Source organism: Salmo trutta, chromosome 31, assembly GCF_901001165.1.
Source record: "Salmo trutta chromosome 31, fSalTru1.1, whole genome shotgun sequence".
Classification (NCBI taxonomy): domain Eukaryota; kingdom Metazoa; phylum Chordata; class Actinopteri; order Salmoniformes; family Salmonidae; genus Salmo; species Salmo trutta.
In genome coordinates this window covers 22708284-22725389 of record NC_042987.1, presented here as the reverse complement: position 1 = coordinate 22725389, position 17106 = coordinate 22708284, and the positions used below count along the sequence as shown (strand labels likewise).

The 17106-nt window shown below is 42.2% G+C and overlaps 1 protein-coding gene across 3 annotated transcripts in view; it reads right to left on the bottom strand.

The window, feature by feature from the left end:
- The window catches only part of tnn (tenascin N), a 37973-nt gene that overhangs the window by 1100 nt on the left and 19767 nt on the right, over window positions 1-17106 (bottom strand). The window contains exons 7-18 of one of the 3 annotated variants that reach the window (XM_029725700.1): window positions 13291-13554; window positions 11734-11997; window positions 10578-10841; window positions 9304-9567; window positions 7511-7774; window positions 6334-6597; window positions 5839-5969; window positions 2519-2657; window positions 2087-2238; window positions 1837-1933; window positions 1443-1607; window positions 1004-1167 (exon numbers count right to left, since the gene is read on the bottom strand). In XM_029725700.1, the coding sequence (XP_029581560.1) occupies window positions 1004-1167; window positions 1443-1607; window positions 1837-1933; window positions 2087-2238; window positions 2519-2657; window positions 5839-5969; window positions 6334-6597; window positions 7511-7774; window positions 9304-9567; window positions 10578-10841; window positions 11734-11997; window positions 13291-13554 (2432 nt within the window). The remainder of the gene's footprint in view (window positions 1-1003; window positions 1168-1442; window positions 1608-1836; window positions 1934-2086; window positions 2239-2518; window positions 2658-5838; window positions 5970-6333; window positions 6598-7510; window positions 7775-9303; window positions 9568-10577; window positions 10842-11733; window positions 11998-13290; window positions 13555-17106) is intronic. The other 2 variants (XM_029725702.1, XM_029725701.1) reach the window with 2 other exon arrangements.

The following is a 17106-nucleotide window of genomic DNA, read 5'->3' as shown; positions in this document are numbered from 1 at the left end:
TGACTGTACGCTTGTTTATTCCATGTGTATCTCTGTGTTGTTGTTTGTGTCGCACTGCTTTGCTCTATCTTGGCCAGCTCGCAGTTGTAAATGAGAACTTGTTCTCAACTGGCCTACCTGGTTAAATAAAGGTGAAATAAAAAATACAAAATGGATGTTAATGGCATGATATAAATCCAGCCCCCGGTAAAGAGAGGCACAGCCACACATTAGATTAGCCAGTCAGGCAGTTGTTTCATGATACTGACTGACACATGCTGATGAGCATTTTGGAACTATTTTAAAATCAACATTAGGTAAACGGATGGATTTATCCACTTTGTAAACTTCTATTAACTCTGTTTGTGTTGCCTACACCAAGACAGACACAGAATTATTAAACATGTTATTAAGAGAAACATGGTATGATGTGACAGGACAAAACTATACCCTCCCATTTTCTCCCAACATTCATCTTTGCAGAGACACACAAACAGTTCTTGTGAGACTTTCTGAGAGTGAAAGTTATCTATTAGCCCCTGCTATTTATAAGGCTTTTTGAGAAGAAAAAAAATAGTTCATAGATCTAGGACATAGCCATTTCAAACTAAGATTGGAAAGCCCCTACAGGACGCTCATGTGCAACCCCATAGATTCTATATTATTCTATTACTGCCATCTGCTGGAACAATCTCCCACTACATCCAAAAAACTAAAGAGCAAATGTAACCGATGTGAAATGGCTAGTTAGTTAGCGGTGGTGCACGCTAATAGCATTTCAATCAGTGACGTCACTCGCTCTGAGACTTGAAGTAGGGTTTCCCCTTGCGTTGCAAGGGCCACGGCTTTTGTGGCGCGATGGGTAACGATGCTTCGTGGGGTGTCAGTTGTTGATGTGTGCAAGGGTCCCTGGTTCGAGCCCAGGTTGGGGCGAAGAGAGGGACTGAACCAACACTGTTACACACACTTCAAGTTGCAAGCTCTAAACCCAACAATGCAGTAACCAACCAACAACACTTCTTACCATGCTGTGTCTGTTGTCTCCGAATTTGCCGTTCAGGTTGGCAAGGTGACAGTTCTTGTACCACCAAGCACCACGATGAGTAAGGGCGCAGTTACCAAGAGCAATGTCATTGTCATTGTCAACAGTAGAGAAAGGGCGACCTTGATGGTAGTTCATGGCATCACCTGGAAAACAATCATATACCATATTCATAGAATTATTGTATGCAATCCAAGTCAGAGAAGGCCAGCGGTAAAAGGCCCCTAAATGGCAGGTAGACTTCAAACTGGCAGCTTTTTTGTATTTTTAGCAAACCGTTGTAAAAATGGAATTCAAGGTATTGTGCGATAATAGGTATGTTTGTTGGTTGGAGCATTGGGTTTGTGTAGTGTGTATGTGTAGAGTATTTACGTATGTATTCTTTAACAAATTATTAGAAAGATACAAAGAGCTGGTCCACCTGCTGTTCCTCTGTATTTGCCAATGGTCAGCTTGAACTTCTGCTTTGCTGGGGCTATCTTGAAGTTGTCATAGACAGCATAGGCCTTCTCTGAACCCACGCCCAGGTCCACTCGCAGCTCATACTGGGTAGGAGTATTGGTCAGCTCATAGATATTGTCCAGTCCTATGGGTTAGAGGAGCAGAATTGTGATGATGATTTACATCATCATCATCATCGTGGTTGTCATCATCATTATCGTTGTGGTCATCATCATCATCAGAGCAGCAGCATCATCATCATCAGCATCAGCATCATCAGCATCATCAATTTCAATTCCATGAGAGGAACTCCTTGGGACATAACAGTCGTATTTAGATACAAGAGATTAAAAGGATGCCTTTACAGTACTAACCGAGCCAGAACTCATCAGTCATGTTCCCAAAGCCGGCCATGTACTGTCTCCAGCGCTTCATGAAGTCCATCTGTCCATTGTTGCGTCTTTGTAACACCTGTGGAGTGATATACCGTAGATCTCAGTCTCTGCTCACACACAAACTTGATTGACAGTTTATATTGATGAGTGTAATGTTCAATCTATCCTGACATGTTTTTCTTTCAGCCATCAATAACATAAATCATAATGTACTTTAGCTTCACCGTACCACCCATCCACCGCCATCAGTGTCCATGTCACAGTACACTTCCATGGGCTTGGTGCGATCACTGTTGATATAAATCGTGTGGATTCCACTTGCCATGTTACCATTCGTCTTAATCTGAGTACAGTCCATGGGGAACGGGTACAACAAACCCACTGTTAAAGGTACAAGTACAATGATGTCAGTAAGCTTTCATTTTCGGGGGGGGGGGGGGGGGAGTAATTGTGTTAACTCATTTACCCTGATAAAGCAGTAAACAAATTGACCAGAAAGTTGGCTGTCAGTGATATTTCACAAGTGACCAATTAAAAGATGAGAAAGGAATGAGACATTACTAATTACACTACATTAATAGCACAAGAGCTTAGTGAAATGCAAACGTCTCCACACTGATATGTGAATAAATCAGACCAGTTCATAGAGGGCACATCCTACCTGTTTTGAACGTGGTCTCTATCACTCTGCTCCTCTTTGCTCCTCTGTAAGCGAGGAGGGTAACAATATAGTTCTTTCCCATCTCCAGGCCTGACATGGCAAACCTGCTCTCTCCTGCCCTCAGCTTCTTCTCCAAAGTCTATTCAGAACACAGAGGAATTATAATCCTTGGCTGGGACAAAGAAGAGTCACTGACACAGAATTCAAGACCATTTATGTTGATTTTACACTATTTTGCCACTAGAGGTCAGGGGTATATACACACTATTTATTTTTTTGCACAAGATGCACACCTTATATAGGATCAGGCCCAGTGTTATGGACGGACCTTAGGGGGCCTGGTCTGCCCTACAGTACCTCCTTGCCTTTAAAATATAGATCATTTATTTGCCGGAGATGCGTGCCGACAGAAAGACACATCAATCTCAGATAAAAGATCTAAACGAGTGAAACAGCGCCGCTCTGTCTCATAAAAGGCGCTGCATGGTCAATCCTAAGTCTTCATTGGCCGTGCAGCATTCATGGTGATACGGCCTCTGCAGATGTCAGGTTATTCATACTTCTTGCGCTTCACGGAGCAGCACAGAGCTGTTGTTAAGTAAATTGTCATGGAAGTGAGTTTGTGTTTATACAGGACCTCCCGCCCTCACCTACCTTCAACCAATCATGTCAATGCAGAACTCTACATGGCACACCGCATTGTTACAAAATGTGGGAGACGCACAGCAATGCGGTGCACAGCTCAATTTGGCCTCTGCATGCCTCCGGAGGCTCCTCAATTGCTTCACACCCTCCATACGGAGCCTCTAACCACATTTAATGATCAAGCATAAATTGCCTTTTATGTGTAGACCATGTATCAAAAAGAGATTGGCATGTCATATTCTATTTCTGGCCAGACAACAACAGATACATGGGCTACATATAGTAAGACAGAGGGGTGCTGTTTCGCTCGCTCGGATGCATTCTCCGGTGAGGTACACTGAGTGTATTGGTTGAAAGAAATTGATAATAAGAAGATTGTGGGAGCTGTACTGTTAGATTTCAGTGCTGCCTTTGATATTATTGACCATAACCTGTTGTTGAGAAAACATATGTTTCATGGCTTTTCAAACTCTGCCATATAGTGGATTCAAAGCTATCTATCTATTAGAACTCAGAGGGTTTTCTTTAATAGAAGCCTCTCTAATGTCAAACAGGCAGAGTGTGGTGTACCGCAGGGCCCTCTACTCTTTTCCCTTTTTACCAATGACCTGCAACTGGCATTAAACAAATCCTGTGTGTCCATGTATGCTGATGACCCAACCCATAGTGACAAAAAATACCTTATTTACATAAGTATTCAGACCCTTTGCTATGAGTCTCGAAATTGAGCTCAGGTGCATCCTGTTTCGATTGACCATCCTTGAGATATTTCTACAACTTGATTGGAGTCCACTGTGGTCAATTCAATTGATTGGACATGATTTGGAAAGGCACACAGTTGACAATGCATGTCAGCACAAAAACCAAGCCATGAGGTTGAAGGAATTGTCCGTAGAGCTCTGAGGCAGGATTGTGTCAAGGCAGAGATCTGGGGAAGGGTACCAAAACATTTCTGCGGCATTGAAGGTCCCCAACAACACAGTGGCCTCCATCGTTCTTAAATGGAAGAAGTTCCTAGAGCTGGCCGCCTGGCCAAACTGAGCAGTCGGGGGAGAAGGGCCTTGGTAAGGGAGGTGACCAAGAACCCAGTCGGAAGCCACTCCTCAGTAAAAGGCACATGACAGCTCGCTTGGAGTTTGCCAAAAGGCACCTAAAGACTTTCAGAACAGGTCTGATGAAACCTGGCACCATTCCTATGGTGAAGCATGGTGGTGGCAGCATCATGCTGTGGGGATGTTTTTCAGAGGAAGGGACTGGAAGACTAGTCAGAATCAAGAAAAAGATGAATGGAGCAAAGTGCAGAGAATTCCTTAATGAAAACCCGCTCCAGAGCACTCAGGACCTCAGACTGGGGCGAAGGTTCACCTTCCAACAGGACAACGACCCTAAGCACAAAGCCAAGACAACGCAGGAGTGGCTTCGGGACATGTCTGAATGTCCTTGAGTGACCCAACCAGAGACCGGACTTGAACCTAGTCGAACATCTCTTATGAGATGAAGAGAACCTGATAGCGCTTGAGAGGATCTGCAGAAAAGAATGGGAGAAACTCCCCAAATTAGGTGTGCCAAGCTTGTAGCATCATAACCAAGATGACTCGAGGCTGCAATCGCTGCCAAAGGTGCTTCAACAAAATGCTGAGTAAAAGATCTGAATACTTATGTAAATGTAATGTTTCAGTTGTTTCATTTTAAAAAATTGGCAAAAATGTCTAAAAACCTGTGCTTGCGTTGTCATTATGGGGTATTTCGTGTAGATTGATGAGGGAAAAAACGATTTACTCAATTTTATTGATTTATTTAACCCAACAAACAAAAAAGTCAAGGGGTCTGAATACTTTCCGAAGGCACTGTACGTGTCAGCAACCACAGCTAAGTCATTGACACCCTTAAAAAGGAGTTGCAGTCAGTTTCGGAATGGCTGGCCAGTAATAAACTGGTCCTGAACTTCTCTAAAACTAAGAGCGTTGTATTTGGTACAAATTATTCCATAAGCTCTAGACCTCAGCTGGATCTGGTAATGCATGGTGTGGCTGTTGGACAAGTTGAGGAGACTAAACTGTCATGGTCAAAACACATAGATTCAATGGTTGTACAGATGGGGAGAGGCATGTCCATTATAAAGACATGCTCTGCTTTTCTGACACCACACTCCAAAAAGCATATCCTGCCAGCTCTAGTTATGTCTTATCGTGATTATTGTCCAGCCACGTGATCAAGTGCTGCATGGAACTCCCATCTCATATTGCTCAAGTGAACAGTAAACATTGTTTTAAAAAACTGTTAAAGCAACACCTCACGGCTCAACGCCTCTCCCCTATTTGACCTAGATATTGTGTGTATTTATTGATATGTAGGTTATGTGTGCCGGTTTTTAAATGTATGTAGTTCTGTCCTTGAGCTGTTTTTGTCTATTGATGTTCTGTATTATGTCATTCTGTATTATGTTTTGTGTGGACTCCAGGAAGAGTAGCTGCTGCTTTCGCAACAGCTAATGGGGATCCTAATAAAATACCAAATACCAAAAGGAGGAAAGTTCATTGTGATCGCCAATACTAAAAGGTAAAAAATATAACTGACAATGATATTAGATTTCTATAGCTATATACAAATATCATAACATTGGATACATCACCGTTTACAACTACTAGAGGGTGAATTAGTGAGAATCAAAGTACCTTCAATGTGCCATCCTCAGCTCTGAATGTGAGGATGTAGCCATCGATTCTGGCTAAGGGAGCATTCCAGGTCAGGGTCGCAGCATCCAACTTAACATCTGATGCTTTTAGGTTCTTAGGCGAATCAATTTCTATGAAGAGAAGATCCCAAAACGTAAGCAATTCAGTCAAATGAAAATGTGAATATGTTCAGTTGTAGTCATTGGACAGTTGAATAAGATTATGTATAATTTATCATGCCTTTCATTCCTCCATCTCTATTCTCCAATAAAGGTCACTGTATATGTCTCACATAATGAGCAGATCCTTGAACTGTTAGTCAGAGTTGACCAGAATTCCAGTAAGAGTGGAGGAACCTGCAGCTCCTCAACGATTATGCCTCCACAAGATAAGCTCCTGTTCAGTAATGACTACCTGCCTCATTGGACAATGAATGCGTGGAATTATCATGAAAAGACTTGGCTGTCGACTGGAGCCCCAGGGCAAATAGATAACCTGTCTCAGCTGGTGTGGAACTCTTCCTGCTGACCCGGGAGCCCTTGACAGCCCAGATGTAGACTGTGTAGATGACTCCAGGCCTCAGCCCAGTCAGCCTGTAGGAGCTGCTGTCTGCCCCCACAGGGATCTCCCCACTGGAGCCCTCAGCAGAGCTGTAACTGATCATGTAGCCGTCGATGTCCGCTAGAGGTCTGTCCCACGACACATCGGCTGTGTCCTCTGTCACTTCTCTGGTCAAGAGGTTAGTAGGAGCATCCAGATCTGGAGAACCATTGATATAAGGGTTAATGCTATTCTGTGTCATGTCATGAAGTTTGTGACGTTTAATTGATTTACTGTATCAAGACCTGCTGTACCTGAGAGAGCTGTAAATCACACTCATTGTATAAGAGAGACTTTAAAGGGTCAGTTCACACACCAAAATCAAAGTTTGTCAGAGGTTTTCAGGCCTCATAAATGGTTTACTACTGATATAAGTCCATGTTCCTTGCCATCTTTGTTGTGTAGATCTACTGTACCCATGTGCCCTCATCCCAAATCCCAAAATAATGTATAATATAGGCACTATCTTAAATTATGAATTTAGACAGTTATTTTCTTTTCCATTCATTTGGGATTTAGGCACATAGTTGAACATGAACAAATACTACAGTTTACTATAGAATACTACATTACTTACTATAGAATTCTGTAGTATACTGTAGTATATTGTACTACACAATGTAGTATCCCTCGGTCATGAGTGGTACTTACTATATAATTCTGTAGTATATTGTAGAATAATATAGTAAATACAACAGTATATTACAGACTGCAAAACTACAGTAAATACTACAGTAATGTCAATAAAACACTACACTCCGCAAAAACACTGAAGTAATTAATATAGTATATTAAACTACTGTATTGCATTTGCAAATACCTTGCCCATTCCAATCCCCCATATCACAATTTGTGCCACCCATAAGTGACAAACCTACATGACAAGTATAGACCATATATTGTGTTCCCTACAGGTTATAAAAAGGAGCAGAAGCTCTGAACTGTCCGTTCAGACCTCAGTCCTACCTACCTACAGGTTATGGAAAACTTGAACACAGACAACTCATGAACATTTCTACAGTGTGTGGGATCTCACTCCTCACACTCAAAATGTATGAAACTTGTTAGTGACCTGTCTCAGCTGGTGTGGAGCTCTTCCTGCTGACCCGGGAGCCCTTGACAGCCCAGATGTAGACTGTGTAGATGACTCCAGGCCTCAGCCCAGTCAGCCTGTAGGAGCTGCTGTCTGCCCCCACAGGGATCTCCCCACTGGAGCCCTCAGCAGAGCTGTAACTGATCATGTAGCCGTCGATGTCCGCTAGAGGTCTGTCCCACGACACATCGGCTGTGTCCTCTGTCACTTCTCTGGTCAAGAGGTTAGTAGGAGCATCCAGATCTGGAGAACCATTGATATAAGGGTTAATGCTATTCTGTGTCATGTCATGAAGTTTGTGACGTTTAATTGATTTACTGTATCAAGACCTGCTGTACCTGAGAGAGCTGTAAATCACACTCATTGTATAAGAGAGACTTTAAAGGGTCAGTTCACACACCAAAATCAAAGTTTGTCAGAGGTTTTCAGGCCTCATAAATGGTTTACTACTGATATAAGTCCATGTTCCTTGCCATCTTTGTTGTGTAGATCTACTGTACCCATGTGCCCTCATCCCAAATCCCAAAATAATGTATAATATAGGCACTATCTTAAATTATGAATTTAGACAGTTATTTTCTTTTCCATTCATTTGGGATTTAGGCACGTAGTTGAACATGAACAAATACTACAGTTTACTATAGAATACTACATTATATACTATGGAATTCTGTAGTAAACTGTAGTATACTGTAGTATATTATACTACACAATGTAGTATACCTTGGTCATGTGTAGTACTTATAATATCATTTTGTACAATAATATAGTAAATACTACATGCCGCAAAACTACAGTAAAGACTACAGTAATGTCAATAAAACACTACAGTCCGCAAAAACACTAAAGTAATTAATATAGTATTACACGACTTTGACTTAGGCCTAACAACACCCGTGGCAATATATCCTCCAAACACCGGCTTCTCTGGCATTATAACTTAAATATTATACTACAGTATTTAATTTGCATATACCCTGCACATTCCACTCCCCCATATCACAATTTGTGCCACCCATAAGTGACAAACCGACATGACAAGTATAGATCATATATTGTGTTCTCTACAGGTTATAAAAAGGAGCAGAAGTTCTGAACTGTCTGTTTGGACCTCAGTCCTACCTACCTACAGGTTATGGAAAATTGAACAAAGACAACTCATGAACTAAAATCTCTACAGTGTGTTGAGATTTAGGCATGTAGTTGGACATGAACAAATATTACGGTTTACTATAGAAAACTACAGTACATACTATAGAATTATGTAGTATACTATACTACACAATGTGGTATCCCTCGGTTAGAATAATATAGTAAATACTACAGTATACTAGACCGCAAAACTACAGTAAATACTACAGTAATGTCAATAAAACACTACAGCCCACAAAAACACTAAAGTATAAACTATAGTATTACTCAACTTCGACTTGGGCCAACAACACCTGTTCCAATATATCCTCCAAACACTGGCTTCTCGGGCATTATAACTTAAATATTATACTACAGTATTTCATTTGCATATACCCTGCCCATTCACATATCACAATTTGTGCCACCCATAAATGAGAAACCTACATGACAAGTATAGACCATATTTTGTGTTCCCTACAGGTTATAAAAAGAAGCAGAAGCTCTGAACTGTCCGTTCAGACCTCAGTCCTACCTACCTACAGGTTATGGAAAACTTGAACACAGACAACTCATGAACATTTCTACAGTGTGTGGGATCTCACTCCTCACACTCAAAATGTATGAAACTTGTTAGTGACCTGTCTCAGCTGGTGTGGAACTCTTCCTGCTGACCCGGGAGCCCTTGACAGCCCAGATGTAGACTGTGTAGATGACTCCAGGCCTCAGCCCAGTCAGCCTGTAGGAGCTGCTGTCTGCCCCCACAGGGATCTCCCCACTGGAGCCCTCAGCAGAGCTGTAACTGATCATGTAGCCGTCGATGTCCGCTAGAGGTCTGTTCCACGACACATCGGCTGTGTCCTCTGTCACTTCTCTGGTCAAGAGGTTAGTAGGAGCATCCAGATCTGGAGAACCATTGATATAAGGGTTAATGCTATTCTGTGTCATGTCATGAAGTTTGTGACATTTAATTGATTTACTGTATCAAGACCTGCTGTACCTGAGAGAGCTGTAAATCACTCTCATTATATAAGAGAGACTTTAAAGGGACAGTCTACACACCAAAATCAAAGTTTGTCAGAGGTTTCAGGCCTCATAAATGGTTTACTACTGATATAAGTCCATGTTCCTTGCCATCTGTTGTGTAGATCTACTGTACCCATGTGCCCTCACCCCAAATCCCAAAAGAATGCAAAATACAGGCACTATCTTAAATTATGAATTTAGACAATTTTCTTTTCCATTCATTTTGGATTTAGGCACGTATTTGGACATGATCAAATACTACAGTTTACTATAGAATACTACATTACTTACTATAGAATACTACATTACATACTATGGAATTCTGTAGTAAACTGTAAAATACTGTAGTATATTATACTACACAATGTAGTATCCTCGGTCATGTGTAGTACTTACTATATAATTTCCTAGAATAATATAGTAAATAATACAGCATACTACACACCACAAAACTACAGTAAATACTACAGTAATGTCAATAAAACACTACAGTCCGCAAAAACACTAAAGTAATTAATATAGTATTACTCGACTTCGACTTTGGCCTAACAACACCCGTGGCAATATATTCTCCAAACATCGGCTTCTCTGGCATTATAACTTAAATATTATACTACAGTATTTCATTTGCATATACCCTGCACATTCCACTCCCCCATATCACAATTTGTGCCACCCATAAGTGACAAACCTACATGACAAGTATAGACCATATATTGTGTTCCCTACAGGTTATAAAAAGGAGCAGAAGCTCTGAACTGTCCGTTCAGACCTGAGTCCTACCTACCTACAGGTTATGGAAAACTTGAACACAGACAACTCATGAACATTTCTACAGTGTGTGGGATCTCACTCCTCACACTCAAAATGTATGAAACTTGTTAGTGACCTGTGTCCGCTGGTGTGGAGCTCTTCCTGCTGACCCGGGAGCCCTTGACAGCCCAGATGTAGACTGTGTAGATGACTCCAGGCCTCAGCCCAGTCAGCCTGTAGGAGCTGCTGTCTGCCCCCACAGGGATCTCCCCACTGGAGCCCTCAGCAGAGCTGTAGCTGATCATGTAGCCGTCGATGTCCGCTAGAGGTCTGTCCCACGACACATCGGCTGTGTCCTCTGTCACTTCTCTGGTCAAGAGGTTAGTAGGAGCATCCAGATCTGGAGAACCATTAGTAAATGGGTTAATATCATAGTAGTGTTCCATGCTGTTATTTTTTTCCCTCTAGGAGAAATAAAGTTATGTTGCACATTTTCACAAGAACAAAAAACAAGGACTTTTGTGACAGGCAAAATATTTCTCTAGTAATGATTTGTTAAGAAGTATCACAAGTATTTTGCATACAATTTACAGTCTTATATTGAGGAATTATTCTCCAAAATCAGATTTTGTCTTGTGTTTTCAGACATCAAAAGTGGTCTTCTGTTGAGATAAGTTCCCATCCCAGGCCATCAGTTTTGTAGTTCTAGCTATATGCCAAAACTCTAAATGACTAGGAAAGATAAGCACCATGTACTTTCCAGCTTTGCAGTGCTTATCTTTTCTATTAATTTGGGGTTAAGGAATTTAACTAGCTGGATCTACGCAACCAATGGCGTGGGATGTGGACTCATTCTTTTTATGTCTGATCTGACAAACCTACATTTTGGAGTGGAATGTCCCTTTATGTATAACATATTATATGAAAATATAATTATCTGTGATGGTCAGTTGAGGTATGACTAAGGACAAGTGAAACAAGTTTGAGTGATAATTTGTTGTGGTACACACTCCTTTTTATAGTCCCAGATCTATTACAAATGTGTCCTATTCTAAGTAACAGCCATGTCCACCACAGGAGGTTGGTGACACCTTAATTGGGGAGGACAGGCTTGTGGTAATGGCTGGAGCGGAATCACTGCAATGGTATCAAATACACCAAACATGATTTCCATGTGTTTGATGCCATTCTATTCACTCCACTCCAGACATTATTATAAGCCGTCCTCCCCTCAGCAGGCCCTTGTGACATCCACATGGTTGACCCTTTAAAGTATAAGACAAGTTAGTGACCTGTCTCAGCTGGTGTGGAACTCTTCCTGCTGACCCGGGAGCCCTTGACAGCCCAGATGTAGACTGTGTAGATGACTCCAGGCCTCAGCCCAGTCAGCCTGTAGGAGCTGCTGTCTGCCCCCACAGGGATCTCCCCACTGGAGCCCTCAGCAGAGCTGTAACTGATCACATAGCCATCGATTTCAGCCTGGACTTTTTCCCATGTTACTGTCGTTGTGTCCTCTGTCACTTCTCTGGTCAACAGGTTAGCAGGAGCATCCAGATCTGAAAAGGTATCAGTATAAGTAGGTACATTAGTTTCAGTACATACTATGTAAGTATCAGGCACTAAAGGCTATATGTGTTCAGGATTATGTTACTTTCTTTATTTTCCAAAGTAAAACCAACGCGTGTCGGCTTTTGGCCTTCGCCAATACATTTTCAAAACATTTTTAAATCAAATATCAGTGTCCATTTTAGACTCAATTTAGCCTCTTGTTTGAGAGCAGAAAGCTTCCCACAGTCCGGTATCACAGTTCATTTACGTTCACTGATCCAGAAATCCTACCCTGCCCCAACCTACCCCTAACCAGTCAGCAGAGGAAACAGGGGGAGCGCTGCCTGCCGACAGGGCCGTGCTTGTATTTCACCCCTCTTGGATGTTTGTATCCATGTGGAATCCCGTTGTTTGACTTATGGGACAGGTTAGTGTGCTATGTCTGTTTCAGTCGTTTTCTCACTGAAACAGGTGTCCATAACAAGGCAGCTATAGGCTTCCAATAACACAATGTCCCACACCAACAGTCCCTGAAGGCCAGACAACGCCACATCACCAACAACCTAATGTAGCATATTGTTCACTTTGGGTATCAATGGAATTGTGGGGGAGAAAACATACATCGATTTGGAAAGTACAGTAGCGCTGGGTGATGATATTTATGCGATGTGAGAGCCAAGAGGACATTTACTACACAGTGCTTTTCTATGGTCTGTATTTCCTGACGGCAGGCATCAGCTGGTATTGCACTTGAGAATTAAATGAGAAAAAAAAAAAACACTTGCTAGTTCCCTTTGAGTTAAATCTCCTTTGTTGTCGCCAAAACATTCTCACAAACATGTTCCACAATGCTAGGCTATGCTAAACTCATGTCAAAAGAAGTATCTACCCTAATTACTTAAAATAGCTTCCCAGTACAGGTCTGAGTGAGAGTGTCCCTCTTGGCAAAGATGTGAGGAAGAGAAATATGCACAACAGATCGGAGGGTGAAAGTCTGCCTAACAGTTTTTTTTTTTTTACCATGTTGCCATTGTGTAAAGTACATCCTTTAAAAAGTGAAAATACAGCCTGAAGAACTATCCACAATAGCCCAAAAGAAAACGATTGTCAAAGGACCTACAGAAAGCATAGGATGAGAAGATCTCTCCCATTCATCCATAAGCCATCAGGATCAAAACATAAAGACAGACGTCACTTAAGACTATTTCTAGAACGGAAACAAAAACAATGTGATCACTATTAAATAATTGTATTTTTTAATTATTATGCTATCAGAGTCAGACATGAGGTTAACAGTTTACCTGTCTCAGCTGGTGTGGAGCTCTTCCTGCTGACCCGGGAGCCCTTGACAGCCCAGATGTAGACTGTGTAGATGACTCCAGGCCTCAGCCCAGTCAGCCTGTAGGAGCTGCTGTCTGCCCCCACAGGGATCTCCCCACTGGAGCCCTCAGCAGAGCTGTAGCTGATCACGTAGCCGTCGATTTCTGCTTGTACCTTCTGCCATTCCACGGTAGCAGTGTCCTCTGTCACTTCTTTGGTCAAGAGGTTAGTAGGAGCGTCAAGATCTGTTGATTTAATGAGGATGGAGGCAGACGATATGCTGTGTGAAGCGTAATTATTTTCTACAAGGACACTCAGATGGTTTATAAAACACTATTGAAGCATTCATTTTTTTCCAAGTCGGTCAATCAAATGCGGAAAAATGTAATCTTATGGGCAGACAGAGGTCCTAGTAGCAGGCTGGAAGAGGAACACAGACAGGCTCTCTCTCTCTCTCTCTGTGAGGAAACAGGAGGAGGTCAGTGGGCTTAAGGTATGGGAGGACAGAGAAGAAATATGGTGGATGTGAGCACACTGACAGGGGGGATCCAGACCGGAGCACAGAGCAGAGCAGGATGAGTTAGGGGAATGGGGTTGCAGTTATATGGTGGTCGCTGGAGTAAGGAAAGCGTGACATCGAGAGGGAGAGAGAGAGAGAGAGAGCGAGCGAGAGAGAGAGAGAGAGAGAGAGAGGAAGTGAGAAAACATGTAAAAGAAATCATCATTGGGCTATTCCTCCGTGACTCCGCCAAGGTCAGCTCTATGTCACCGCACTATCCGCATCATGAAAACTGATTAATGATGCATCCAAAGACAAAGTTCTGGGAATGGGAGCCACGTATAGGGTTTAGCTGTTGTCTTTTTGCCACTGTATGTGGGTACATTGCTCGTCAAGCTCAAATAGATTAGTCGCAAGAAAATGCCAACAAGTTAACAAAGTAGCAGTAGACTTTGAGAAAAGCATGTGTACAGGGTATGAGTTAAGCCTTGTCTCTGTTGTCCTAAGCTGAGACCTTCATTTCCCTGCAATAGGGAGCACTTGTCAGAAACATCTTTCTTACTTATCAAACAAAAATGCAGACAGAAACACATGCCACAGCTTTATCATCCTCTCCAATGCATGGTTGCTCATGCTTGAACAGATCAGCACTTTGGTAGGTGTTTTATTTCCGTGGGAGAGGCTGAAGACAGTGTGGCGAGGCCGTGGCGTGGCGTATGACGGATTGGGTTAGCTCAAGGTTCTGCCGCCACAGTGGCTGAGTGGGAGACTACAAAACACTGGTTGTGGTTTACCATGTGGAAAACAGCTATTCCATCATAGGCCTCCTTACAGGCCTTACCGCCTGGGGAGCGAGCTGCATTTACACGCTAGCCTTACTTAAACGGGCAGTGACGGCAGAAAGTTGAGTGCTCGAGGAGCCCAAGGGAGAGCTGTGTCAGAAGGTAGGGCCGGACGATACCAGTATAGCAAATTTTTTTCCATGGCAAAAATGAAAACCCGGAGCAGATCAAACTCTTTGGTATGTAAAATATTGTGTGGTATACTGTAGCTTGGAAAATAAATACATGTGAATCTGGATGACAACATAATTATGTTTGTTTCCTACATTAGGGCTGTTTTCCTAAAGAAGTTAAATCCGCTTCGTGTTTTGTTTCCTTGCCACGATACTAACGACTATCGCGATACTTGTATCGTCCCGGCCCTATCGGAAGGGTGCCATTTTTCTAAACAGCAGTGTACGTGGTTATGTATGTATAGACCTAAAGTCCACCCACACTGAAATTACCAGCTCAAAACTATTTCTGAAGAGGTTTATTAGGAGAAGAAGAGATTAGTAACTTCAGCACCTCAGAATAACTCTGAAGAATAAGGACTAAGGGCGCCAGAGTCCGCCTCCGCCTACTGTATGTACCAACTGCAGCCCGGCTGTACTCCACAGCTCCACAGGACCTTCGAGTCCAGGGACCATATAACATGAAGGCTAAACACATTCCCTGGCTTTCACCTAGCTATGCAGCTGCTTCTGGTTATACGGCCGCTCCTGTGTAAACTTGATTGAATCTGATTAGGTAACACCAGCAGACTACTATGTTGTGTTTATGAGCCTTACAATGCTCTGGCAGGTCTCTATGACAGGTAACGATTCAATCGATTTTGGCTTGTTCAAATGCTGTAACAGTTCACTGTAATTCATGTCTCCTTACTGCGCCCTGGCAAACGTGTCAAGGTCTAGCACCGTACTCCACTGTTTCATTGTCTATGAAATAAGGATTCATGATGACCACACAGTAGAAGAGAGAGCCCTTTGTAGCCATTGAATAAAATGGCATGACAGTATTTGCATACTTAGTCTGTCCTGAAAGAGAGAGGTATTGAAAAGCCCTTTTCCTCTCTTGTTGTAAGTGGAGGACCGGCCACTTGTCTGAGAGAACATTCTGTAATGTATAACTTGCTGAGAGGAGAGGAAAATGCTCCTCTAATTGAGGCTTCCATACTGTAATGTGAGCTGTCAGGGGTGGCCCCGCAGGATACAGTTTCATACTCTGTACAGTTAGTAGGAGGCTCATACATTCACAGACAGTCACAGACATAATAGACTGTCTCTTTGTGAATGCTATTATGTTCGTTTTTTCCTATTTTTCTTTTACGTGTGTGAATTTATCGCTCTGAGGAGAACAAACTGTGCAGTAGCAGTAATAGGTGACCCGGCCCACACACTCATCTTGAACTAATTTTATGCCTATCTAAGGGAATTACAAAATCACTATAAGCCTTACGTGCAACTTCTCACGGGAAGGTTTAGGACAAGCCACTGTGAATCATGCGAAGATTAGTTCTGTAGGGGAAGCATGTGTGAGATCATGGAAGCCACCTGACAACCATCAAACAGGAGCGCTACAAGAGTTAAGTCCAAATTAAAACCATTAAATGTCGCCTGAGAGTTGAGAAAACATAGCATCGTCAGTGTAACGAGACAGAGAGCTCTTCTTTTTGAACTACTACATCACCCTAACAAAAGGAGCAGGCCAAGTTGCCATTGTAGACCAGTCAGTCAGTCAACTAGGAGGCAAGTAACAGGTTGGATATGACCTGCTGTAGAAGTGAATATCCTTAATGAATTCGTCCTCAAACAACTCAACAGAATCCTTGTGAAGTCCAAATAAGGGATTCCCATGTTAATATTTCTCAAAGGACCAGATGGCTTATGTAAATCCTGGACTATTTTCAGTTTAAGGCTCAGATCATTGGTGACAATATCGAGCTGTTACAAAATGTGTTCTAGTACCATTTTAGTCATTTAGCAAGCACACTTATACAGATTGACTTACTGTATAGAGTGCATATATTTTCCTACTTGTCCCCCATGGGTGTCAAACCCACAACCCTGGCATTGCAAGCACCATGCTCTACCAACTGAGCCACATGAGATTATTTCTTAGGTAGATCAGCTTTTTTAATATATTTTCCTTGATTATTTTCCCCTAACCCTAATTGGAGTAAAATAATAGACAACAACACTTAGGTTTCTACTTCCAGTTTATACATACTATATATATTTTACGGACACAATGTATTTTACAATAGTTATTTTTTGTTTGTTTTTAATCCCATCCTTCAGCTACCATCAACCCCTCCCATCTATCTCTGAAGACCATCCAGTGCCATATAATTTTATCTGTGCTGTTTCACAAAAGTTCTGAACCTATATACGTTTTACGGACACAGTATTTTTTACATGAGTTATCTTGTTGTTTTTAATCCCACCCTTCAGCTCCGCTCAACCCCTCCCATCTAT